Source organism: Chionomys nivalis, chromosome 14 (genome assembly GCF_950005125.1).
Source record: "Chionomys nivalis chromosome 14, mChiNiv1.1, whole genome shotgun sequence".
NCBI classification, from domain to species: domain Eukaryota; kingdom Metazoa; phylum Chordata; class Mammalia; order Rodentia; family Cricetidae; genus Chionomys; species Chionomys nivalis.
This window is the reverse complement of record NC_080099.1, coordinates 66,117,716-66,145,036: the sequence shown is the minus strand read 5'-3', so window position 1 is coordinate 66,145,036 and position 27,321 is coordinate 66,117,716. Positions and strand designations below refer to the sequence as shown.

General features: G+C 43.7%; 2 protein-coding genes across 5 annotated transcripts in view; one reads left to right on the top strand and one right to left on the bottom strand.

The window, feature by feature from the left end:
- Positions 1-27,321, top strand: part of Taf4b (TATA-box binding protein associated factor 4b) — a 200,642-nt gene that overhangs the window by 163,139 nt on the left and 10,182 nt on the right. The window lies entirely within an intron of this gene.
- Positions 24,693-27,321, bottom strand: part of Kctd1 (potassium channel tetramerization domain containing 1) — a 206,379-nt gene continuing 203,750 nt past the window's right edge. For 2 of the 4 annotated variants that reach the window (XM_057789335.1, XM_057789336.1), the window contains exon 5: positions 24,698-26,147. In XM_057789335.1, the coding sequence (XP_057645318.1) occupies positions 25,989-26,147 (159 nt within the window). In that variant the 3' untranslated portion in view covers positions 24,698-25,988. Of the gene's footprint in view, positions 26,148-27,321 lie in introns of all 4 variants that reach the window. The other 2 variants (XM_057789334.1, XM_057789333.1) reach the window with 2 other exon arrangements.

The window sequence follows — 27,321 nt, the reverse complement described above, 5'->3', positions numbered from 1 at the left end:
CTACAGAGGCAGAAAGTAGATTAGTGGTTGCTGAGGCAGGGTGGGCTGAAAGGCACTGGGAGGCGATGGTGAGGGCACAGTCATCGTTCCTTAGAGGAATAACAGCTCTGAACCAGAACAGATCGTGGTATGATAGTGGTGGTCACATAACTGGCAGAGTTCTCGAAACCATTTGGTTGCCTGTTTTCAGTGAGCAGATTGTATGGGATTGTGAATTAGAACTCATAACCTGTGTGAAAAAGAAGAACTGCCCTCAGCTCCTAACTTCCACGTAAACTCAGCGTTCTTGGGAGGATGAGTCACTTGGAGTATGTCACCACTTCGGAAGCTGGGTTAGATGTGCTCATTGGAAAATCAGGATTCGTTCCCAGCTCCACCAATTGAGAGTTTTATAGAAGCCCAAGGAAGTGGTATGACTTGGCCACCCAGGCTAGGAAAGACAGATGGGTCTCTAAACTCTAGTCCAGAACCATAAGACAGAGCTCTGGATGTAGTTGGTACTGGCCTTGCACTTGCTTTGTGCTTTCCTAAATCAGACTTAGCAAGTCCCTGCAGCCACACCCGTTCCCTGGCAGGTGCCTGTAGCCCTCCTTCTGGGGCCTTCTCTAGTGTTCCACATCCTAGGTGCCCCAGGTTCTACCTGCACATCCTCATACCTACTACCCACCCATAGGACTGGTGTGTGTGGCAGAAGCAGATTGCCACATCCTTCCCTGACTGGGCCTCCCTCAAGCCAAAGGCCAGCTATGCAATAGAGGAACTTTGGGAGTGAGGTCTGCTATCTGCTTCATCATGGAAGAAGCTGTGGTATCTGGGTGGAATCTCAGCCAGGATGCTTTCATCCCAACCTGCCTGTTGTTGGGCAAGTGTAAAAGTGGATGGGTAGGAGCAGAAATGAGGATGGGTTATGTTGTAGCCTGCCAGCCCACGCTAGGAACACCATAGGTGTGCCCAGAGAGTGGCAGCTCTCAGTCAGGCCAGGTCTCCTCAGTGTTCCAGAGGCACATAGGGTCTCTGGTGACTCTGGATACCCCTTTCAAGTGGTTCTATTCAATTATAACATCCCATTTTGCCTATGGTTATTATTAAAGTACTGTAAGTTAAGGAATTTGGACACTGATTGTTCTCAATTTTCAATAGAAACAGGGTTAAGGATTGTCAGTTTATCTGCCAAGGTTTCTCAGCCAACCAATGAAGGAGCAGGTCTTCTCTCCACTTCTGGACCAGCCTATTTCTACCACATCCTGAGATCTGTGGACCATGAAGAGTGGCCTATGATAACAGTATGAACATTACTGAATCTCAGGAATGATGTCATTTTAAATACACTCCTAGGGCAGAATGTGAAGGAAGATCTGTGAGAAAGCAGCTTGAGAACACAAGAGTTTCTTAGTTGTTGGTTCTCTCTTCTCCTGCCCTTCTTAGAAGCTGGAGGGATGAGCCATCAAAGAGGGCAGGGTTGGATGCTTTGCTGAGGAGGATGGTGTTTTGCCACCTCTCATCTAGAAGGCGAGTCAGCCCAAGAAGACTGACAGAATACTGTTCCTTATCAATCAGAAGGAAGTCTGGGTAGTGTGGGCTCCAGAATACTAGGGCAGAGGGCATTATACTTCCTGCGCTAAGTGAGGTTACCTCATTCAAGGACAGAGGCCTACTATCTTCTATAGGCTCATAGACTTTAAATGATCTATTTCACTATTTTATGCACTTATAAAAACATACAGAATGCCAACGTGGATGAGAGAAATTTATAAGGCCCCAGGGCCTAATGAAGAGCTAAGGCGATCAATGGGGGCTGAGAGAGGGAGAATCAATCTTCTCCAGAAATTAATCCATGATAGGTGTCCAATCCCAAGTGGTCAGCTCTAGACACATGTACATTTGAGAAATACTAAATGGAGTTAGTAGTGTGTGTATATGTGTGTTTATCTTTAAAATAATTATAGATAAAGACATAGTACAGAATTGATGGGAGAAAGGGACGGATTGTTGACTCTACTTTTGAACTAAAAACTACTAGTTTCACATATTTTATATTAGTATGGATTTTATATATTGGTACAAATTTAAGGTTATTTTGTTATACTATATATATATATATTTCTATTCTTTCTAAATATTTTGTACATATACAGCTTATTCAACAATGTAATATAAATTTTTGGTCCTTGAAAGTTATTAGGATAATAAAGAAATACAGGTTAGTAGCTAGTCATCTATAACAATCAAACAGAGCCATGTTAGTTATGTTTTCAAAGACAAACAGGGATATATTTTAAATAGATAGATGGTATTCAGACACTTCAGAGACCTTCAGAATATGGCATTTAAAATGTTTTAATAACAAGACTCTATGAAAGTAAGACATGTCTACTCCTGGCAGCACCAATTTACTTAAAAAAAAAGATGATGGGCATCAAAGAACTTTCATATGGAGTTTGCATTTTATTTCCATCTGGGCAAGAAACTGCCCTATCTTGACTGGTGACAGTAAACTGTACAAATTGGACAAGCAGGACACAAAAGAAAGTGACTGCTGAACTTGGTCAAGAAAAGTTAGGACAGTCCTTCAAAATTCCTGGTTCACAAAAAAATTTGTCAAATATTCCAGGCCTGTAGGTCAAAGATGGATGCCTCAGTGTTGCAGAGGAAACTTGGATGACTGTCTAGGCAGCCAGCTATCCTTGTCATTTCTATAGTTTTGGAGGTTGTTTGCTCTGCACTTCCTGTTTACTCAGAAAATATATCTTACTCAGGTCTCTGATGGGATTGAAGTTTTTTATTCATAGTTACAGTTTTTCTTAGTTATCATAGAAAGTAAATTAGATATAAAACTTTGGACTCACCAAGATAAGATAAATAATAGAATATTTTCTTTGACTTTGCCAAATACAAATGTACTGTATATTTTAAATGTAATTCTTATATATAATTGTTATTATTATAAATAGTTTACTGTGTTAGAGTTAAAACCTTTCCTTTTTTATTTAGACAAAAGGGGGAAATGTTGTGGTATATTTGTACACTGTGTGAAGATTTATTGCTGTGACTGGTATAATAAAGAGTTGAATGACCAATAGCTAGGCAGGAGGCAGAGGTGAGAATTCTAGACAGAGAGAGCTCCTGGAAGAAAAAAGGGGGAATAGCCAGCCAAACACAGAGAAAGGAGGACATGCAGGAGGAAAGGTAAATGCCACAAGCCACGTGACAGCATGCAGATTAATAGAAATGGGTTAAGTTATAAAAGCTAGTTAGAAACAAGCCTAAGCTAAGGTTGAGCTTTCATAATTAATAAAAAGTCTCCATGTCATTATTTGCAGCTGGCTGGTGGGAGAGAGAAAGACTCATTACAGTCTCGGTTTTATAAACTTCAAGAAAATCCTATAGAAGCATGAGGTTAAAAGAAAGGGAAAGGGGGAGAAGAGAAGACAGGGAGGAAGAGGAAGAAGGGGAGAGAAGGGCAATCTGCCCTAGTTTTCATGGAGTTGCCACAGCATGGCGCTTGCTTTCAGGAGAGTGTTGCTGATGGTCCACTCAGTGACTGTCAATGAGAACCTGCCATGCGGCAGGCAGAGTTTGGCGATGTGGGCTACAGATGTGAAAGACACATGAGAAGACCTTTGACCTATGGACTCAGACTGGAAGAGTGATTTGGAAGTAAGAAAATATTCCTTGACTGGGGCTCAGACCTTAAGGCTTGCTTAGCATGCACAAAGCCCCAGGTATCACATGCATGGATCATGGTGGCACACACTTATAATCTCAGTACTGGAGAAGCAGTGGCCATAGGATCAAAAGTTCAAGGTCCTCCTCAGCTACTTGGAGTCAAGGCCAGTGGAGAACATATGACATTTGTCTAAAACTTATCGTTAAATAGTGGTCTTCAAATGTGTAAGTTCAGTAAAGAAATGCAGTTGCTCGAGTGCATCTTGTAATCCCAGAGTTTGATCTCTGGTACCACATATGTGTACATAAATACATATATATATTATATACACACATACATACACATATACATACACAGATTATATACACACATACATACACATATACATACACAGATTATATACACACATACATACACATATACATTAACAGATGCATGTGCATGTACACACACACACACACCTGTAATCCCAGCACTCCTGAGGCACAGAGTCAGCAGCTCAAGGCCATTTCAGCCATAAGTTCAAAGCCAGTCTTGGATACATGAGCCTCTGTCTCAAAAAAGTTTGTGAATAATCTAACAGGGAGTGTCATTGTTCTAATGATACTCCCCAGAGCAAGGCTCTGTGTTTCTAAATTATATACATGTGTTTCCTCATTAGTCTCTTAACTAGATTAAATATATGCTTCAAAGTAGGAAATATTTTATATTAAATACATCTGGAATTTCTAACCTTTCCCTCTCCCTAGTTGAATGTGTTTAGGATGCCGTCCCAACCACCCTACCAGCTGGACATTTATGAACTCCACTGTACTGCATACAAACTCTGAGGACAGATGTTCAGTTTAGGTCATTTTAAAATTCAGAACCTTAGCCCTATTTTCCTACAATTGCTTATTCAGTTTTCCCCCCTGTGGTAAAATATTCATAAGACAGAATTTAATTCCAATATTTTGAAGCAGGCAGTCCATGGCATTATCACCCAGTCACACACCGTGCAAGCACCCGTCTCCATCTCTAGAACTTTATCCTCTCCTAGTGAAACTCCATGTCATTAAACAATAACGTCCCTTCTCCCAGGCCCTTTCTAGCCCCTGGCAACCCCTTCTTCTTTCTGACTCTGTGAAGGGATGGCGATGCTCTGTCATTACTGTCAGGCTCCTATGATGACCCCGTAGAGACTCAGTGGTGAGCAAGCACTTTCACCACAGCTGCTAGCCTCGCTGTGGCCTAGCCTTGCACAACATTGAGGCAAAGAGGTTGGCGGTATCAGCTTGTGACTGAGTTTAGAGATAGCAAGTGAGATGAAAGGAACAGGAGAGCGAAGCCTGGAGACAGGTGGTTATGGGACAAAAAGGTAAATATCTCCCAAGAAATTCTCAAACATTTGGAGGAGATGGGACATCTTTGCATTGTGTAGGCTGGGGATATATTTGCTTTAAACTTCTAAAATTACATTTATTTGTTTGTTTTGTGTGGGGGTGCACACAGATCACTGTGCACATGTCCAGGTGAGAGGCCAACTCTTGGGAGTTGGTTCTCTCCTTCCATCGTGTGTATCCCAGATCAAACACAAGCCATCAGCCTTGGCAGCAAGCACTCTCGCTCACCAGTCCCATCTTACAGGAGCACATTTACCTTACTTGAGGATTACCAGAAGAGAATCTCCAAAAGCCTGTGTGCTTGGGAACAGTAGGGTTTCACTTTGTGCCTCAAAGGGACCAAGGACTCAAAGCTTGGGAGAGTCAGACTCCAGGGCAAGAGTGGAGAGGGAGGTAGGCTGGCCTGCCTGGGTAACGATTTGCTATAAGCTGAGGTCTGCCCATGCTGTCCTCGTTCCATTGTGGGTCCCCTTAGCCTGAAATCTTAGGATAAGATTACACATTTCTAATGATGGGTCTGGTTAAAAACCAGTACAAAGCCGGGCGGTGGTGGCGCACGCCTTTAATCCCAGCACTCGGGAGGCAGAGACAGGCGGATCTCTGTGAGTTCGAGACCAGCCTGGTCTACAAGAGCTAGTTCCAGGACAGACTCCAAAACCACAGAGAAACCCTGTCTCAAAAAAAAAAAAAAAACCAGTACAAAGGTGGGATCAAATAATTTTCTTATGGCAATGACCATTTTCATTAATTTTTCATCAGAGCTGGCTTTGTTTTGATATCCATCACTGGCAAGGCTATGAGGTGCATTCAGCATTAAGTGTGCTCCTTGATCTGAGAGAAACTGGCAGATAAACCCCACTGTTGACTGCTGGAGGCTTCTGCCTGTGGAGCAGGCTTATGTGACTGTTTTTAACATTGTTGTGTTAGTTAAAATGTGCTTTGAAACATGTTTCCATTGCCTAAAGCTAATTTCTGTTATGGAAATTCTGCTTTTAGGACAAATACATGCTGAACTTCCATTATGTGGGTTTTCAGGTGTAGGGGTGGCCTTTAAGGGTGTTTTTGGCATTGCTTGATAGTATAGTTTGTTTGGCTGTGCACTTTGGGAAGGAGAGCCAACTTTGGGACTCTGGGATTGAGATCTTGGATAGGAGTTTGGGCAAGGCTTGTTTCTTGTATTGTCTTGATCTGTCTGCACTTTCAGTGATTGATTTATCCTTAATCTCAATCCTGTGGCTCTTGACCTCAGCTGCTTCATTCTCTCAGAAGCTTAAACATCAGTGATGCCTTCTCGACAGTTACTGGGATGAGTGTCATAGATGTCTATAGATAATGCCTTCATCCCCAGGTCAGCAGCATTGGGAGATACTGTGGACCACTGAGAAGTGGGCCTGGAAAGAGATCCTGAGGTCATTGAGGATGTGCTCTGAAAAGGAATCATGGGGCCTGTTTCTCCTTTTACCACTTGCCCTTCTCCATGTATTCATCTCTCCTCCTCCTCCACCACCTCCTCCTCCTTCTCCTCCTCCTTCTTCCCTCCCTCCCTCCCTCCCTCCCTCCCTCCCTCCCTCCCTCCCTCCCTCCCTCCCTCCCTCCCTCTCTCTCCCCATTCCCCTTCCCTTCCATTTCTTTCCCCTAAGGTTTCTCTCTAACCAGTAATATATGAGGTACTCCATAATATACTCATATCATAATGTAGTGCACTCTCTAGAGTCCCAAACTAATGGGATTGCCTGACTTGGACTCAATTCTCCAAAATCATGAACTAAGTCTTCTCTATAAGAAGCCAGTTTCAGGTATTATGTCTTCGTGACACAGAGCTAACTAGTACAATTTCCCATAGAGCAGAGTTGTTTTTACCAGTAAATCTCCTCCCTACTCCTGCTCTGTTATACCACAGCTCCTCATCTGTTCATGGGTCTCCCCTCATGTGGAGTACTCTGAAACCAGGAACAGTGACTTTTACTCTTTGGATTTACCAGTGCCTCACAGCATTCAACAAATAGAAGATGATTAATTAATGTTTATTGATAAACAACAGCAATGACAAACCCTGGAGCCCTCAAAATCATTTATCTGCTTTGCATATCAAGATAAGAGCGCTCGTCAGTTCTAGGCTGAGGTGCAACAGGGCCATGCAGCAAAGGAGAACCCAGCACTCTTCTGCTCGCGCAGAGACACACGCATTCCTTCTCTCGCCACCATCCGCATCTAATTCTCATCAAGTCTGCTGTGTCTACCTTGGAAATACCCCATGCATTCGTGTTGTGTGGAGCGGCGGGCTGCGTCCCGCCACCCGGCTAGCTTTACACCTGAAATAATTACACAGAAACTGTATTCTTTTAAACACTGCCTGGCCCATTAGTTCCAGCCTCTTATTGGCTAGCTCTTACATATTGATCTAACCCATTTCTAATATTCTGTGTAGCACCACGAGCTGGCTTACCAGGAAAGATCTTAACCTGCATCTGTCTGGAGTGGGAGAATCATGGCGACTCACTGACTCGGCTTCTTTCTCCCAGCATTCTGTTCTGTCTATTCCGCCTACCTAATTTTCTGATCTATCAAACCAAGCAGTTTTCTTTATTGATTAACCAATGAAAGCAACAGATAAATACAAGACCCACCTCCATCATTTCTCCTTTTTCTGTTTAAACAAAAAGGAAAGGCTTTAACTTTAACATAGTAAAATTACATATAACAAAACAGTTATCAAGTAAGAATTACAGTTACAATATTTATATCTATTTTATCTCTTATAATAACTAAGGAAAACTATAACTATCTATCTATTCTTCAACTTCATCAAGATTCCAGAAGGATATAATATTACCTAAGTAAACAAGAAATAAGAAACTTCAAATTCTAGAAATGACAGAGACATCTTGCTGCTTGGACAGTCACCCAAAGTTCTTTTGTACCGTTGGGGCATCCATCTTCAGCCTACATGCCCATGGTATCCAGCAGACATTTCCATGAAGCAGGAAAATTCAAAGACAGTTCAGTCACTTTCTGCTGTGTCCTGCAGAATGTCTCGCAGACTCTTTCATGAATCAGGAACCCGAAAAGATCATCTCACCTTTAGGTAAGTTCAGTAGTCCTCTCTCTGCGGGTTCTCTGTGTCCAGTTTATGCAATAGTCCAGGCAAGAGCAGTTTCTTGCCTAAATGGCTATCCAACTCCATAAGGATCCTCTTCGATGCCCATCTTCTTCTTGAAGTAGATTGGTGCTGCCAGGAGTAGAGTGTCTCATTGCCATGAAAAACCCTAAGTTATTAAAACATTTTAAATGCCATATTCTTCAGCCTTTGAAAGATATGAAGAATGCCTATGTAACTGAAATATATCTCTATATATCTAGAAAATCTAACTAACATGACTACAAGCTTGACTATTATTGATGATTATCCATCAACAATCTATATTTCCTAATTATACATTACATTTTAAATGAACTACACAATCACAATACCTTAATCAAGATCAGAAATACATATACATATAACAAAATTGACCTTAAAATCCATACCAATGCAAATTATTCATATCTATATAATTTCCCCCTTTAAATGTAAAAGAACATTTATAAACAATATTTGGGAACATGGGCGCAGTTTTTTCTCTCCAAACTGCTTCCTGCTGAATGGGGCCGCTGTTAATTAGGTCTTTCATGGTGTAACCTGTGTGCCAGGGTCATCTCAGTTGGCAGTTGAGTGAAGTAATTTTTTGAGGGTGTTCACAGCAACCTTTCAGGAGGGTGTGGTCTATCATACCATATTGGGATAGAAACAACCCATAGGGTCTCATCCTCTGTGAAAACAAAAGAAGACCCTCTCCAAAGCATCATATCCTTAGATCCAATACCCTTATATCCATTCTGGTTCTGCTTGGCAGCCCATATAATGACATGTCTCTCTGTACTTAGCTCCATAACAGTCAAAAATTTTAAAGAAAACACAATGTACATAATCCAGACTCTCTGTGAATTTTCCATTGTTATGTGGCTTATTTTTCTTTATTTCTTTTAATCTATAACTATCTGTACTCTGTCTCTTTAAAGACTTTACCCCCCCCCTTTTTTAAGACATTAACTTTATTCTTTATATTCTTTTTCTTCTCTCTCCCAAGCCTACGTACATTCATCCAACACTGTGACTCATTTAGTGGTCTTTTATGTCTGAATCTGTTTTATTGGGAATCTGTAATTTTTTTACTATCCAGGAGCATTTCTTAAAATGTTAAGCACTTCTTAAAAACTTAAGTTGCACCATGTACAGGTAATACGGTACCGCCTGTGTCCTGCCCAGTCTAAACCTTAACTGCGCTGTTATTATGGTAATTACGGTAGTTCCTGCCTGAGACCAGCACAGTTCAGCATGGTGGAGCTGAGCTGCTCCTGCCTCAGAGCCATTTGGTGCCCCTGAGCCACATACAGTTCCAGGCACACAGCAGTCTACATTGCCATCAAGCAAGCCGTAGCACTTTACTCCAAATGCTCCATTCAAAGACTCTGTCTCCAGCAGGAGCCAGACAGAGATCGCAATGGCGGCACAGCCCAGAAAGCCGGCATTTTAAAACAGCCAGTTTTTTCCTGCTGCTGAGTCAGGACAATGTCTTTGCAGCATGCAACCCAGAAACAGCAAAACACTGTCTTAAATTCTCTCTCTCTCCTTTTTAAGCCCTCTCAGGTTTTAAAGTGGATTTAGTCCATCACGTTGGAGGGCCACTCTGTTGTTCACCTTTGCCCCAATTGCAGCTAGATAACCTGACTTACCTCTTCCGTCTCTGCTCCACGTCCTGCGCCATTCTATCACAGAACTAGTGTTCCTGAAAACAGTTCTACTTCTCTCACTTCTGCTTTCAGACGCCCTGGGTTCCTTAGTGCCAGTTTCTGCTTCCGCTGCTGAGTCTCCTGGGTCTCAGGGTTAACTGGGTGTAGCTTCCTGGGATATGGCCCCCTTCCTGACTTCTCCAACCCCACAAAGAACTTACACCCATGTATGTTCAAGCATTTGTATTCTACATGAGCTGTTGTCTCTAAATCCTTTGTTCCCCAATCATCTTCCCTTGTCTTCTTGGTAGGATCATTCTAAGATTCAACCTTAGCCCAGCAAGGCCTTCTCTGACCTCTCTTCCATGTCTCCAGAGTTGTCTGAACATGTTTCTGCTGAGGAATTGCTATTGTTTCGGTATGTTCTTCTGTTGAAGGACATTTCTTGTGAAGTTGTAAACATACATCCCTTTACAGCAGGAATCCAGATAGGATGATAGACCAAAAAAGTGATTCCTCCAAATCTAGCTTGTGCCCGTAAATCTGATGGAGTAGCTTATCGGATCATGGGTGAAGGTTAACTTATGGAAGCTTACTGACTCAGGCACCTAGGTCACTAGAGCACTCTATAGGGTTTACAGGCAGCTCCACTGACAAGCCCCCTCCCAGACATTGTTTACTGTGTGGATAAGCTAGGGATGGACCTGTTCACCTGTAACTTCCTAGTGAGTTTGTTGTGAAAAAAGAAAACATCTTCAACAAGTGGTGCTGGCATAACTGGATGTTGGCATGTAGAAGAATGCAAATAGATCCATATCTATTGCTGTGCAAAAACTCAAGTCCAAGTGGATAAAATGCCTCAATAGGAATTCAGATACACTAAACCTGATAGAAGAGAAAGCGGGAAGTAGCCTTGAACACACTGGAGACAACTCCCTGAATATAGCACCAGTAGCATAGTCACTAAGATCAGCAATTAAGAAATGGGGCCTCATGAAATTGAAAAGTTTCTGTAAGGCAAAGGATACCATCAATAGGACAAAATAGCAGCCTATAGGATAGAAAAAGATCTTCACCAACCCCATATCTGACAGAGGACTGATTTCTTTTTTGTGTGTGTGTGTGGGGTTTCGAGACAGGGTTTCTCTGTGGTTTTGGAGCCTGTCCTGGACCAGGCTGGTCTCGAACTCACAGAGATCCGCCTGCCTCTGCCTCCCGAGTACTGGGATTAAAGGCGTGTGCCACCACCGCCCGGCGAGGACTGATTTCAAAATTATATAAAGAACTCAAGAAACTAGATATCAAAATCAAATAATCCAGTTTAAACTTGGAGTGCAGACGTAAACAGAGAACTCTAAAGTGAAGAATCTCTAATGGCCAAGAAACACTTAAGGAGATATTCAACATCCTTAGCCATTAGGGAAATGCAAATCAAAACTACTCAGAGATTCCATCTTACACCTGTCAGAATGGCTAAGTCCAAAACAAGCAACAGCTCATCCTGGAGAGAGTATGCAGAGCAGGGGAACTCTCCTCCATTGCTGATGGGAGTGAAAATGTGGACAGCCACTCTGGAAGTCAGTGTGGGAACTCTCCTCCATTGCTGATGGGAGAGAAAATGTGTGCAGTCACTCTGGAAGTCAGTGTGGGAATTCTCCTCCATTGCTGATGGGAGAGAAAATGTGTGCAGCCACTCTGGAAGTCAGTGTGGCAGTTTCCTGGAAAACTGGGAATCAACCTACCACAAGACCCAGCTATACCTCTCTTGGGCATATACCCAAATATATCCAGTCATAGTACAAGGACACCTGCTCAGCTATGCTCATACCAGCTTTATTTAAAATAGGAAGAACCTGGAAACAACCTAGATGTCCCTCAACCAAAGAATGGATAAAGACAATGTAGTACATTTGCAGAATGGAGTATTACTCAGCTGTTAAAAACAATGACACTAGGAAATTTGAAGACAAATGGGTGGACCTAGAAAAAAAAATCCCCGAATGAGAAAGAAAAACATGGTATGTACTCACTCATGAGAGAATTAAGTAACAAAAAGAGCTCATGGGGAGATGTCCAGAACTCCCTGGGAAGGGGAAATAGAGGAGATTTCGTGAGTGGAAAGAGAGACGGTGGGTTGGGACGGGAACATGAGTGACCAGATTGTGTGGGGGATGGGTAGAGAGAGTACTGAAGGAGACTTCTGGAAAGGGGGTCAGGTAAAAGCCTGGTACCAGGAAATCTCCTAGGAATCTACAGTGATGACTCCAGCTAATACTCCTAGCAATAGTGGATTCATAGCCTGAACTGGCCATCTCCTGTGACCAGGTTGGTGCCTGGCCCAGTTGTCATCAGAGAGGCTTCATCCAGCAACTGATGGAAGCAGATGCAGACCCAGAGCCAAACATTGGGCAGTTTGGGGAATCCTGCAGAAGAAGGGGAGAAAGTATTATAGGAGCCAGAGGGGTCAAGGACACCACAAGAAAACCCACAGAATCAACTAACCTGGGCTCACAGGGGCTCACAGATACTGAACTGACAACCAGGGAGCCTGCATGGGACTATACTAGGCCCTTTGCTTATATGTTACTGTTGTGTAGCTTGGTTCTCTTGTGGGACTCCTAACAGAGGGAACAGGGGCTGTCTCTGACTCTTCTGCCAGGTTTTGGGACCCTAACCCTCATACTGGGTCGCCTTTCCCAGCCTTAATACATGGAGAGGTTCTTAGTCTTACTGCAACTTGATATGCCATGCTTTGTTGGTATTCATGGGAGATATGGCCTTTCCTAAACAGAAACAGAGGAGAGGTGGATTGTGGGGTGGTAACAGGGAGGGAATGCAGGAGAGTGGCTGAGAGGAGACAAGGGAGGGGAAACTGTGACCAGGCTGTAAGATAGATAGATAGATAGATAGATAGATAGATAGATAGATAGATAATAGATAGATAGATAGATAATAGATAGATAGATAGATAGATGATAGATAGATAGATAATAGATAGATAGATAATAGATAGATAGATAGATAGATAGATAGATAGATAGATAGATAGATAATAGATAGATAGATAGATAGATAGATGATAGATAGATAGATAGATAGATGATAGATAGATAGATAGATAGACAGATAAATAGATAGATAGATTTATTTTAAAAACAAAAACAAAAATGTACTACAGTAAGTAAGCAGAAAAATAGAAACAAAATGAATGCATCACAAATCCATCTACCAAATGACAAAATAGCAAGATTCTTTAGACATATGTTGCTGAGAAACACTTGGGTGAAATGTGTTAATGTCATTTAAGTGTTAGATATACTTCTGTGGACCCAGGAAATCTTTGCTTAAATCCCGCCTGGCCTAGCTGTCAGTTTGGCGTGACTTCCTCCATTCCCAGGAAGCCACATGGCTCTGAGATGCATAGCTGGCCAGGACTGGGTTATAGCAGGACTCCATCAGCCTGCCACATATACCCCGGCCTCCTTGCCCTCAACCTGGTGCCCCTGATTTTATCCCTGATCAGCATGGCGAATCTACTTTTTCTCTATTTTTAATACTTTTACTGACTTCCATTCTAATCTTGAGTTCTGCTCAAGTTCGATTCAATTCTGTGAATTTCCATTGTGCTTCTTTTATATTTTCTTTCTTAACATCATTTCTTTATTGATTCTTTGAAAATTTCACATAATGCATCTTAATTCTGCTCATTTCCCAGTCCCTCCATACCTGCCCTTCACCCTTGTAGTATCTCCCATAAAAGAAAATTAAAAATAAAATTAAAACCAAACTATAACAAAACAAATACATTAAAAAACTACTTAGCAAGCTGGGCGGTGGTAGCGCATGCCTTTAATCCCAGCACTCGGGAGGCAGGCAGGCGGATCTCTGTGAGTTCGAGGCCAGCCTGGTCTACAAGAGCTAGTTCCAGGACAGGCTCCAAAGCTACAGAGAAACCCTGTCTCTAAAAAACAAAAACAAAAACCAAAAAAAACCCAAACCAAACCAAACCAAAACAAAAAAAACACTTTGCTTTTCTCTCATTTCCTCCTCTCCAGCACCTCTTCATTCATCCCAGTGGCGCTGGGAACCTTGGTGTGTCACATAGTGAAGTGTTCATTGCGATGACTCACCGGTCCGGTTCAAGGCCTCTGGTTTCTGGCCCACCATCAGCACTGGAGCCTCTCTGAAAACTCCTCTGGGATATCCTGTCGCCACCCTGAGTCACGGAGACCCAGCATGTATTGTTTAGCAGGACCAGTCCCTTCACAAGCTCCACCAGGTAGCAGATGGGGTAGATGTTAGGGTGGACCGACCCAAGGCCGTGGGTGTGGGCCTGGGTGGTAGCTGAGTTGGTCACACGTGGCCACTGGGACCCCCGCTCCCCGCCCCCAGGAACAACACAGCTCCTTACAACCAAACCATCAGGGCCAACTCTCCCAAGCCTATTGTAAGGGACATCTCCCCCCTAGTGCAGGTAGCTGGCTCTCCCGTGCCCAGGTCACTGGGGCCAGCTCTCCTGTGAGGGTCAGGACCAGTTCTCTTGCTGCCGTGTCCAGCGAGGGTCAGAGCCCGTTTTCCCAGGGTCAGTGAAGGGCGGGGCTAGTTCAGTCCCACCCTCAGATTCCATCATGCATCAGCGTGCATGGTTCTTTCGGCTCTCTGGTGACACGAACCACAGACATCAACACAGATCCCAGCTGCAGCAGGGCCACAGAGCCAGACATGGCCGTCAGCAGCATCTCGGGCAAGCAGGCACCATGGCCCCTGGGTCAGCTCAGATCACCCAGATCTGTATGGTTCCGGTGGCAGTCTGGCTCTTGCACACCAACATGGTCTTAGGTAGCTGACCAGACCCCAGGCATTCACACAGGCCTTGATGGTAACAGCAGCCGTGGACATCAACCTAGACCCTGGCTTCCCTAGGGATGTGGACCCAGACATGGCCCCAGGCGGCACTCAGGCCTGGATGACACCATGACCGCTGGTGGCAGCACAAGCCACCCAAATCAACATGGCACAGCTGCAGCATGGCTTTTGGACATGAACATGATCTCAGGAGGCAGGCCAGAGCCTGGGCATCCCCATGGCCTTGATAGCAACAGGAGCCAAGGACATCAACTCAGACCCTGGCTGCAGTAGGACACAGACCCAGACATGGGCCTCAGCTGCAGCTCAGTCCCGGACGTCACCATGGCACTGGGTGGTAGCACAGGCCATGCAGATTTGTAAGGCCCCTGGGTGGCATGACCCTCCGACACCTGCATGACCACACTGGGTATCCTGTGGGCTTTGGTGCCAGCATGGGTCACAGATGTCGACACAGACCCAGACATGGCCCTTGGCAGCAGCCCAGGCTCTGACTTCGCATGGCTCTGGGCGGTAGCAGGCCTCATGCTAGTCCGCTCCTCACTGCCTTCACTTTGCCCTCTCCCTCTTTCCACAGCATTCGAACCATCCTGCTTATCTTCCTCTCCCGTTTCTCCCACACACATTTGCTCATCACAATGGCGCCCTCCCGACTGGTGCTGCAGGCACTAGGTGGGCCTGTGAATGTCTTTAGCCACGCCAAGCCTCGAGCACCCAGGGCAGCCTGTAGGGTGACTGCCACCCGCCTGAGTTAAGTGGCATCAGGAAAGTCTCCATTGCTGTTTTCTTAAGGTAGAGGCTGGGGTCATTTACTTAAAACTTTTTTCTTTTCCTACTCCAGATACTGGTTCTGGAAACCTTGCCAGAGATGCTGCTTTATCACAATGCTACTCTAATTATTTTAATATTTGTTCCACTTTACGTATGCCTCATGTCTGCCCCTGCACCATCTGTGTGCCTTATGGAGGTCCTGCTGCCTATGGAGGTCAGAAGAGGGAGTTAGAGCCCTTGCAACCGGAATTATGTATAATTGAGGGCCAGTATGTGGGTGCTAGAAACCAAACCCAGGCCCTCTGCAAGAACAGAGACAGGGTCTGTGCAGACCAGGCTTGCTTCAAACTCAGAGAACTGCCTGCTTTTAGCTCCTAAGTTCTGGGACTAAAGGTGTGTGTCACCAAGCTCAGCCATTATATCATATTTTCATCCCATTCAAAATGCCTCCCATCTTGGTTTCTCTCCTTGTTGCTATGATGAAACATCTGACAAGAAGCAACTTGAGGAAGGAAGGCCTCACTGAGTCACAGATTGGTTTAGGCTAGGACCCCAGTCCACAGAATGGTCTGCCCACGTTTAGGTCTTCTCAGCTTGATTAACATAATCCAGATAATCCCTCACAGATATAGGTATGCAAAGATTCCACCAACTTGACAGTTAGTATTAACTATCATTCTTTTTTATTAATTTCTTCTTTACTATGTAATTCACCTGGAGTTGTACTGTTTAGTTTTAAATATCTGTCTGACCTCTGTTTACTTTTGTCACGGTTTCTCGCAATGTATCTTAAGTGTTGGAGTTTAGATGTCAAGTGTTCTTCATAGGCTCATGTGCTGGAATACCTGGTTCCTGGCTTTAAGGTTACTTCGCCAGCCCCGCTTCCTGTCCTCTCTGCACTTCTTCCCTGTAAGCGCACGCTGACCAGCTAAGCCATGCTCCTGGCATGACACCTTCCTCGCCAGGATGGGCAGTATCTCTCCTTGAACTGTAAGATAAAGTAAGTATTTTCTTTCTTAAGTTCCTTTCCATCAGGTATTTATTTAATCACAGCAATGAGAAGAGGAACTGATAGCCCAGGTTGTCCTCAGACATGCTATGTATCATAGGATAGTCTTGAACTTACAATCTCCCTGCCTTGACTGCCTAAGTGCTGAGATTACAGGTATGGGCTACTGCCACTGGTGAGATATCAGCGATTGCACATTTTACCATGCTGGGTGAAGCATGATTAGTAAAAACCCAGAGACAGAAATTGCTCTCCCTGGAGTCCCAACTCTGACTCTGCCACTTAGGGACTCTCTCTCCCTGGCTTATCTCTGCACCACGAGTGAACACTACCCCAGTGCAGTTGGCCAGGACAATTTAGGGCTCAGCAATATCTGCTATCTGCCCGTTGGAGGTACTTCTCTTTTGGTGTCTTATATCTAAGGTCTTGAAAACCTATGTCAGGGAATATTATTTTTTAGTGTGTGACTTTTGTTTATGCTGCATTTGTTTAACTCTGTGAAGCTGTGTTACTGTGCCTGTCTAAAACTGGTCTTAATAAAAAATGAACAGCCAATAGCGAGGCAGGAGCAAGGATAGGTGGGGCTAGCAGGCAGAGAGAATGAATAGGAGAACAGGGTGGGGGAAGGCGGGAGAGGGAGAGAGAAAGGGACAGAGAGGGAAAAAGGGGCAACAACAGAACAAGGAAAGGAGGGCATCAGTGGCCAGCCACCCAGCTACCCAGCCAGCCATAAAATAAGAGGAAAGGAAACATGTAGAGGTAAGAAAGATAAAGCCCAGAGCTGACAAGAAACAAGCCAAGTTAAGGCTGGGCATTCATAACTAAGAATAAGCTTCTGAGTGAGATTTATTTGGGAGCTGGATGGTTGAGGTTGTTTCAAGGTTTTGACTATTACAAATAATACTGCTATGAACATAGTTGAGCACATGTCCTTGTGGTATGACTGAGCATCCTTTGGGTATATACCCAAAAGTGTCATTGCTGGGTCTTGAGGAAGGTTGTTTCCTAATTTTCTGAGAAATCATCATACTGATTTCCAAAGTGGCTGTACCAGTTTGCATTCCCACCAGCAATGCAGAAGTGTTCCCTTTTCCCCACAACCTCTCCAGCATAAGCTGTCATCAGAGTTTTTGATCTTAGCCATTCTTACAGGTGTAAGATGGAATCTCAAGTTGTTTGATTTGCATTTCTCTGGTGGCTAAGGATGTTGAGCATTTCCTTAAGTGTCTTTCAACCATTTTAGATTCCTCTGTTGAGAATTCTATGTTTAGGTCTGTGCCCCATTTTTTTTTTATTGAATTATTTGTTCTTTTGATGACCAATTTCTTGAGTTCTTTGTATATTTTGGAGATCAGACCTTTGTCTGATGTGGTGTTGGTGAAGATCTTTTACTGTTCTGTAGGCTGTTGTTTTGTCTTATTGACTGTGTCCTTTGCTTTACAGAAGCTTTTCAGTTTCAGGAGGTCCCTTTTATTAATTATTTCTCTCAGTGTCTGTGCTACTGGGGTTCTATTTAGGAAGTGGTCTCCTGTGCCAATGCATTCAAGTGTACTTCCCACTTTCTCTTCTATAAGGTTCGGTGTACCTGGCTTTATGTTGAGGTCTTTGATCCATTTGGGCTTGAGTTTTGTGCGTGGTGATTAATATGGGTCTATTTTCATTCTTCTACATGTTGATATCCAGTCATGCCAGCATCATTTGTTAAATATGCTTTTTTCCATTTTAATTTTTTTGCATCTTTGTAAAAATCAGGTGTTCATAGGTGTGGGGATTGATATCCGGGTCTTTGATTTGGTTCTATTGGTCCTCCTGTCTGCTTTTATGCCAATACTTGTTTTCAGTACTATAGCTCTGTAGTAGAGTTTGAAGTCAGGGATTGTGATGCCTTCAGAAGTTCTCTTATTGTACAGAATTGTTTTGGCTATTCTGGGCTTTTTGCTTCCAAATGAAGTTGAGTATTGCTCTTTCGAGGTCTGTGAAGAATTTTACTGGGATTTTGATGGGGATTGCATTGAATATGTAGATTGCTTTTGGTAGGATTGCCATTTTTTACTATGTTAATTCTACCTACCCAAGAGCATGGGAGATCTTTCCATTTTCTGATGTCTTCTTTAATTTCTTTCTTCAAAGACTTAAAGCTCTTGTCATACAGGCCTTCCATTTGTTAGAGTTACTCCAAGATATTTTATGACATTTGTGGCTATTGTGAAGGGTGATGCTTCTGTGATTTCTTTCTCAGCCCATTTGTCATCTGTGTAAAGGAGGGCTACTGACTTTTCTGAGTTAATCTTGTATCCTGCTACATTACTGAAATTGCTTATGATTTGTAGAAGTTCCTTGATAGAATTTTTGGGGTCACTTATGTAAACTATTATATTATCAGCAAATAGTGAATGTTTGACTTGGTTTTTGATTTGTATCTCCTTGATCTCCTTTTGGTGTCTTATTGCTCTAGCTAGGACCTCAAGTAGTGTATTGAATAGATATGGAAAGAGTGGACAACCTTGTCTTGTTCTTGATTTCAGTGGATTCGCTGGGAGTTTCTCTCCATTTAGTTTCAAGTTGGCTGTTGGCTTGCTGTACATTGCCTTTACTGTGTTTAGGTATGTTCCTTGTATCCATGCTCTCCCCAAGACCTTTATCATGAAGGGATGTTGTATTTGGTCAAAGGCTTTTTCAGCATCTAAGGAGATGATTATGTATTTTTTATTTTTCAGTTTGTTTACATGGTTGATTACATTGACAGATTTTTTATGTTGAACCCATCCCTGCATCTCTGGGATGAAGCCTTCTTGGTTATTGTGAATGATTTTTCTGATGTGTTCTTGGATTCGGTTTTGCCAATATTTTATTGAGTATTTTTGCCTCAATGTTCACGAATGAGATCGGTCTGTAATTCTCTTTCTTAGTAATGTCTTTGTGTGGTTTGGGTATCAGGGTAATTGTAGCCTCATAAAAAGAGTTTGGCAATATTTCTTCTGTTCTATTATGTGGAACAATTTGAGGAATATTGGTATTAGTTCTTCTTTGTAAATCTTTTAGAATTTTGCACTGAAACCATCTGATCCTGGGCTTTTTTTTTTTGGTTGGGAGACTTTGATGACTTAGACATTGCTTTTCATGACACCTAGCATTTCATGGGGTGACAGATTATTATTGCTGTCAGTAATAGGAAGGATTCAAATCTTTATGATTATGTAGCATGATAAAAAGTTCGCATCAAATTTTCATCTTTTTATGAAACTTATGGCCTTAAACAAGTTAGTTCTTATATTATCACCATGAAGTTCCACTTAAATGGCATTTTTATGGAATGTCTAAAATTGTTTTTTTTTATTTCATAACTCTGAGTTACAAACTGGTAGTTGGCAGATGTCTCACTTGGTCTGTTTATTTTGAAGGATAGTTTGTTCCTACATTTACTTATCTAGATATTTCACACAAAAATAAATTTCTTGGTTTTAAAAGTGCTTTGAGGTAGTTTAGTATTATTTTATTTACTCTCACATGTAAAACTGAAGTAATAAAACTAAATAAAGGAGCAGAGATATGTAAATCCCCCAGACAGCACCTTTCATGGCACACAACATCTAATGGGGTGGTGTGTGTGTGTGTGTGTACTCAGGTATGTCTGTGTACCATGTGTGTGCAGTTCCTGTGGAGGTCAGAAGAGGGTGTTAGGCCCTCTGGAACTGGAGCTACAGAGTATTGTAAGCCATCATGTGGGTGCTGGGAATCAAACCTGGGTCTTCTGGAAGAGCAGCCAGTACTATTAACTGCTGAGCATTCTCTCCAGCCCTGATTTCTAGGTTTTGCAGAAAATTTGTTTGAATTGCACCCATGTTCTTCTAGAGTTGTGGCTTCCTGGAGTTGGGGAGGTTCTGACTCTCTGAATGGGGAATACATGCCGCAGGTTTTTGCCTCTTGCTACTAGTTGATATGGTTTGCCTGGCCCCTGTAGGCATCTGCGTGTTACCCAGACATTCAAGGTAATAATTTCTTTCCTCATCTATCTTAATAGTTGCCAGCTCTTAGCCTATGTTGTAGACTATAGATGTATGGGTGGAGAAAGCAGCCCCTTAGTTGTCCTTCCCATCAACAGACTTCCCAGCCTGTTATTCCTGCAGAGCCCCTAGATGGATATTTGTAGAGCCAAGTTCAGTGACTCTCCAGCAGGTGGGCTTTGGACTCAAGCTCAACTCCACCTCTCCCAGTGGATTTAACTTATCTTTTCTACCGTATGTGTCCTGTTTCCAATTCATCTGAGCTGTACCCCACACAGTGTTTTATCCCAAGCTCAGAGACAGCTTTCCTCCCTGCCCTTAGCCAATCCTGCTAGCACATGCTTCCTGAGTACTACTTCCCTGGGGATGGTTTCTTTTTTTTTTTCCCTAGATATGACCCCTGATGATTTGACCTTTTTCTAGTCCATGGTTTATAAATAAGAAGTTATGCACATCTTAGTGTGCTTTGGACTATGGTTAAATATGTAGATAACCTCATTCTGCCACTGGATATGAAAACCCTGCTCACTACACCCCAGCAACCCAGGGCAGAAACCATTTCATAGTCATTAAGGTCTAACTCAGACCAGGGACCAGTATGTTATGAGATGCTCAAAGTATTTGTCTCTAGGAATACATTGCTAATCTAAGGAGTAGATGTATTGATAATCTACTTCAGGGGCTGGGGAGATGGGTCAGTGGTTAACGGTGCTTTCGACTCTTGCAAAAAGGTAGAGCTTGGTTTCCAACACCCATGTTAGACGATTTACAACTGCTTGTAACTCCAGCTCCAAGGGATCTGAAACTCTTCTGGCCTTTCAGGGCACCTCCACACATCACACACACACACACCTAATCTTAAAAAATCTACTTTAAGATCAAAGAGTTGGATCAACAGACATGCACTTCACCAAGCCTGACAACCCGGGTCCTGTTCAGTCGCCAGGAATTCCATAGTAGAAGGCAAGAACTGGCTCCCACAATTTATTCACCAATCTCCACACAGCATGGAACAGGTGTGCATACAACAACAACATACAAATAAATTAAAAATGTAATAATTTTTAAAAAGAATCTGTACTTCTTTGCTGTTACAACTTGAGAGTTATTCTCTCTCTGTGCTGTGGTTTTGTTTTGTCTCTCCTGTAAACACTTAAGGGAACACTCACTTCCATTATGCTGTTTACTCCATTTCTCCCCGTCTTAGTTACTTGAGAAACAAGGTAACACCTGTGTGCTCATCCAGATGAAATGAACCACTAGAGTTAAAAGGTCAGCATATACCTGGCACACGGTGCCCGCTCAGTACATGTTCCTGGCACACGGTGCCCGCTCGGTGCACATTCCTGGCACACGGTGCCCGCTCGGTGCACATTCCTGGCACACGGTGCCCGCTCGGTGCACATTCCTGGCACACGGTGCCTGCATAATGCATATTCCTGGCACACAGTGCCTGCTCCGTGCACATTCCTGGCACACGGTGTCCACTCGGTGCATATTCCTGGCACACGGTGCTTGCTCGGTGCATATTCCTGGCACACGGTGCCCGCTCGGTGCATATTCCTGGTACACGGTGCCTGCTCTGTGCATATTCCTGGCACACGGTGCCCGCTCGGTGCATATTCCTGGCACACGGTGCCCGCTCAGTGCATATTCCTGGTACACAGTGCCTGCTCAGTGCATGGCTCTTCTTCCTATGTGAAAACTTACCCACGATTTGGAAACCAGTTTAGGCGTGCTCTGTTTTTCCAAAGTATTTCTTAAGAAAGAGTATGTTAGAGATTTTGGTTTGTCTGCTCCAGGTTTAAAAAAAAAATGCATTTTCTTAAAAAAAAAGTTATTTCAAGAATCAATGGTTTAACCATTCAAAGAACACTTTTAAGATTTTTATAACCGCCGGGCGGTAGTGGCGCACGCCTTTAATCCCAGCACTCGGGAGGCAGAGGCAGGCGGCTCTCTGTGAGTTCGAGGCCAGCCTGGTCTACAAGAGCTAGTTCCAGGACAGGAACCAAAAAGCTACGGAGAAACCCTGTCTCGGGAAAAAAAAAAAAAAAAAAGGTAAAAATTAATTGAAGAAAATACTGCCAATGAATGGTAAAACCAGCAGACATATATGTGGAGGAAATAGATATTCACAGTCTTATATTATCACCCTATGGACTAATTAATAATTATAAGGAGAAAAATCAAGTTTTACATTTGGTAGAAGTTACTTTATGCAAGAGACAAAAAATCGGTCAGCCAGGTTGGCACATCTTTATTCCCAGTACTCAGGAGCCAGGGGCAGGGTCTACATTGTGAGTTCCAGGCCAGCAAGGGCTATATGGTGAGGCCCTGTCTCAAACTATAACAAGAACAACAATAAAAAAAAAATCGTCATAATTAACACGGACCAAAGCAGCTTTTAGAAAATGAGGCAGTAAGGACATGACATCCGCTATGCAGTGTTCCTGGAGAAACAGAAAATTCCCTCTTTGGACTCTACCGACAAGGGAGTAGTTAGGCAAACCCAAGGCTTTGTGCTGTGTTAAGAACAAGTGAGCTGGACTCCTTAGATGAGTCCACTTGGGGACACCCTCCTCTCAAAGGAAAACTTCTCAGAAGGACGCTAGAGAGATATTAGTGGTAGGCATCACACGCAGTCCTTGATCAGATCCCCAGAGGGAAAGAGCACAGCTGCCCAGGTTGCTCTAAGCACAGCGATGAGAAGTTGAGGCTGTGGCCCACTTACGTTGTGACTGACCCACTGTTTCTGAAGTGCTTTAGTGTCTGAACACGGAGGTTCCACTGAGCTGATCAAAATAGTTGCAGTCAGTGGAGAACACATACATTTTGAGGGGACAGTTCTAACTGCACAAAGAGGGTGCTGGATAAAGTTCGTCTCCACGTGTGTCCTGTGTGTGAAGGCAGGGGTCATTTCTCAGGCACCTTCTGCCTTTTGTTTGAGAGCTGCAGCATAGGCTGGAACCTCACTGAATAGACTGGAGTAGCGGCCAGCAGGCTCCAGAACCACCTGTCTCTACTTCCCGTCTTACCAGTGAGCACTATCCTGAGCCTAGCTTTTCGTATGGGTTCTGGGGCTCAAACACACCCTCGTGTTTGCAAGGCACACTTTACTGACCTAGCCATCTCCGCAGCACTAAATAGGAACTTGATCGGAACAGTGGGACCAGAGCATGGTCCTCCTTTTTACTCATCCAGGGATACCTGGCCTAATGAAAATAGATTGCTCTAAAAACCATGGTGAAATTTCTTCTTTTAGTGGGACAGGGATGACGAAACAGCTGGCAGGGGCAGCCCTGGCGGTCTCCATCAAATTCTGTGGCTTATTAGCCTCATATAAGAGGACATTATAGAAGATTGTGGCAGCCTGGTTGGCAGTCACTAAAGAAATTAAACGTTCAGGCTGCCTCTGTGTCAGAGGCGGCGGCAGACAGGAGCGGCTTACTTTGAGTTCCAGTAGCAATGATATTTTCATTACCGGTGTCCTCAGGCACAGGTTTTTTAATTTAAACCAGGAAGGTAAGTTCAGGATGGCAATAGCCCAGCACTGTAGGAGCATCGCTCCGCCAAAACACAGTATACCTTACCTGCCAATCTTAGCAGCACGCAGGGTGGTTTGGGGTGGCTGGAAGGAGGATGGAAGAAAGGTATCGGGAAGGAGAGACCAGAGTCACCAGTGTCCTGGAAAAGCTGGGGATTTTGTTTTAAAGGAAGATGGGCACCTCAGGGTTTGTACCTTTCTGACTGGTGAGGTGACTGATTATTCGGGCGCTTATTAGTTGTAAAGCTATAACACCTCTCTTCGAAGATCTTTTGGCTGATACTATAGTGCATTTAAGTTGACACAAATTTGTTGTTATTGTCCTTATCCGATGGGTTTTATGAACTTTGCCTCAGTCTGAACCGGTTATGTCTGCTCAGAAAACAGACCACAGCCACAGCACAGGTTGGGGTGTGGCCTCTTATAGGACTGTACTTTCCATTGCTTGCCTCTCAGAGCGCTTACAGCAGCACCTTGCTGACGGGGTCTTAGCCGCAGGGAGGGCTGGCAGCCACCTGGTAAGACATCATGACTCTGCTGCCCCCTGGATGGCATCATAGAACAGGAGCAGACCAGCCAGGGCCAGTGTGTACTTGAGAATCCCAGACCACAAGCAAGAACACTTGTTAAACCACGTAATATTGGTCTGGTTCCCTCTGCAGTAAGATAACCTAAGCATGACTGAGAAGCTTGTAGGAATAAAGACTGGAGTCCAGGCATGGTGGTGCAAACCTGTAACCCCAGATTTTGAAGTGAAGACATGAGAATCAGAAGTTAGGACCTGGATGGGTGACACACTGACTCTGAGCCCTACAAGGGCTACATGAACCTCAGGGAAGGCTGTAGGGAGAGAGGATTGTATAGGAGAAGGTGTAGGGAGGGAGGGCTGTATCGAGAAAGAGGGAGGAGACACAGAGATTGGCCTGGGGAGTGTCAGTTTTAGAATTCAAGTTTAGCTTGAATGAGGTCCTGTTTTCCATCCTCTTCCTCCTCATCAAGAAAAACACAAAGTGATTTATCTTATTCAACAAGGCAGAATAACAAAGCCCTGGAAGCAGGAAGCATTGGCCAAGCTGGAAGAGAAAGGGCCCTTGTCTGTCCGTGGGCCTTTAGAGCTGCTCCAGCCGCCAAGAGCTCTTTCTGAGGCCCAACATAGGGAAACAGGAAAAATTTCATCTCAATCCATCCTATCCCAACACGTGTGGTCTACACAGGACTCATTTTTTAAACAGAGTTTATTGTATTTAATACATTATAAAATCTGAAAAAACTGTAGGAAAGCAGCAGACTGAAACTGGAGATCTCTTAGCAAGAAATAGCTCTGGCCCCTCTGCCAAACGATCAACAATCAGCATAAAAACAAGGAAAGGTCACGGTTGTGAGGAGGACAAAAAAGTGCCACTCCTGTACAAACCACAGTTCAAATGTCCTGTCTATGTACGTCCCATGCAGTGTGCTCCAGTGGTCCTCTGATTCCCTCCTGGTCCCTACCTGATGAAACATGACACCTCCACTCGCAAAGAAACACCAGCTGAGGTGTTTTGTTTTGTTTGTTTGTTTTAAAAAAAAGAAAAGCAAAGGAAGAAAGAAACAATGCATGACTGTTGGCAACTGACAGCATCAGGAGACTCTGTCCTCCCTGGCATGGCTTATTTACTGGACAGAGACCTCAGAGGCCCAGGACACGCGTGGCCATCGCAGCACCCACCGTAGCTCTGTCTCTCTCTGCATTTCCTACCTTTTGACATATATATATATATATATTTATATATTTATATATTTTTTTTACATCTTGAGGATATCATGATTCCAATTGTTCCCATATGAACACAGGTGTGATTTCTAGAGCATAGGAACGTCTTTTATTCAATTGTAGCTTCAGAGCTTGGTTTACCGTCCCAGCTGCACACAAATGTTTCTTTTCGCATATTGTTAGATTGTGTATGTTTTCTTTTTGCATAAGAAATATGTCTGTTTAGTCCAGTGGTTCCTGTTTTATCCGAATGACTGAGGGTACGCGGGGTGTCCGCCTCAGCTCCCGGCGGAGGACATATTCACTGAACTGGGACGAGTCCACTCCTCCCCCACAGGAGCCCACAATTTCAAATCCTCGTTGCTGCAACCGCTCGAGGACCTGTGAAGACAACAAGACAGGCATCTACTTAGGGGCAAGGCAAGTGCATCGGCCAAATAAACACACCAAAGATGTGTTCCAAAGCTCAATTCATGTACATTCAAGAATGAAGGCAATGGTTTTTCGTTAGAAAATTAAGCTATTTCTAGCAGGGGCTGTCACTTGTGGGAGAGGGCTTGCCCAGCATGCACAAGGCCCTGGTTTTGACCCCTAGGACCACAAACAAACAAGAAGATACTTTACAGGTCTCCTTTAGCCTAAATGCTGTTTAATTAAATGTTGTTTAATTTCCAAGTCAAATGCTAGCCAGATCCTAGCATTTGCTGTATGCTGGATACTTGGATACGGGAAGCCACCCTGTGACCCTGAGATAGCGAGACAGGGAGCTAACTGTGCGCACTCTGTTTCTTTGGCAATCCAACAGATAGTTCACTGGATAGAATCAGACTGCACACATCTCTAAAGGAAAGGAACACTATAAACCATAACTTTAAAGATAAGCTTGCTTCAGCTTTCTTCTGTTTTGAGTGAAGTGAAATGCTCTTAACTGACTCTCAAGCTGTCAGTAATAAAGTGGACCATGTGTGATGTCACGTTCAGCACTTGGAAGGCAAAGGCAGGAGGATCAAGAGTGTGGGACCAGCCTGGGCTACACAGTGTGAGTCTGGCTCAAAATAAGCAAGCAAAACCCTAACTATAACTAAGCAAGGCATTCCTAATTTTAATTAATAGTTTAATTAATTAAATGCAGTGCTAGGGATTGAAGCCAGCATCTTGTGCATGTTAGTACTCTACCACTGTGCTACATTGCCTCCAGCTTCTTAATTATCAGTTCTTATCACCAACTTTTACACAGAATATAGAAGTAAAATAATGTACTAGGAGAGACTGGAAAAACGAGGATGTGTTTCAAATATAAGGCCTGGACTGAGAACAGTTGCAAGTGCTCTCCACAGCACTCAGCTGGGGCAGGTGAATTCGCTTTGCACATCCGCTCATGGGACTAAGGACAGGGTGATGGGACCGTCCCTGAGTTCTGGTGAATACAATGGTGGCAGACAGCTCTGGGCAGAATTCTAGCAGAGCGGGGAGTGGAACCCATCAGGTGACAGTCGCCTCGGTGTGCTCTGAAAGGATCTTCTGCCCCATTAGGAGAGGACATATGAGCACCAGG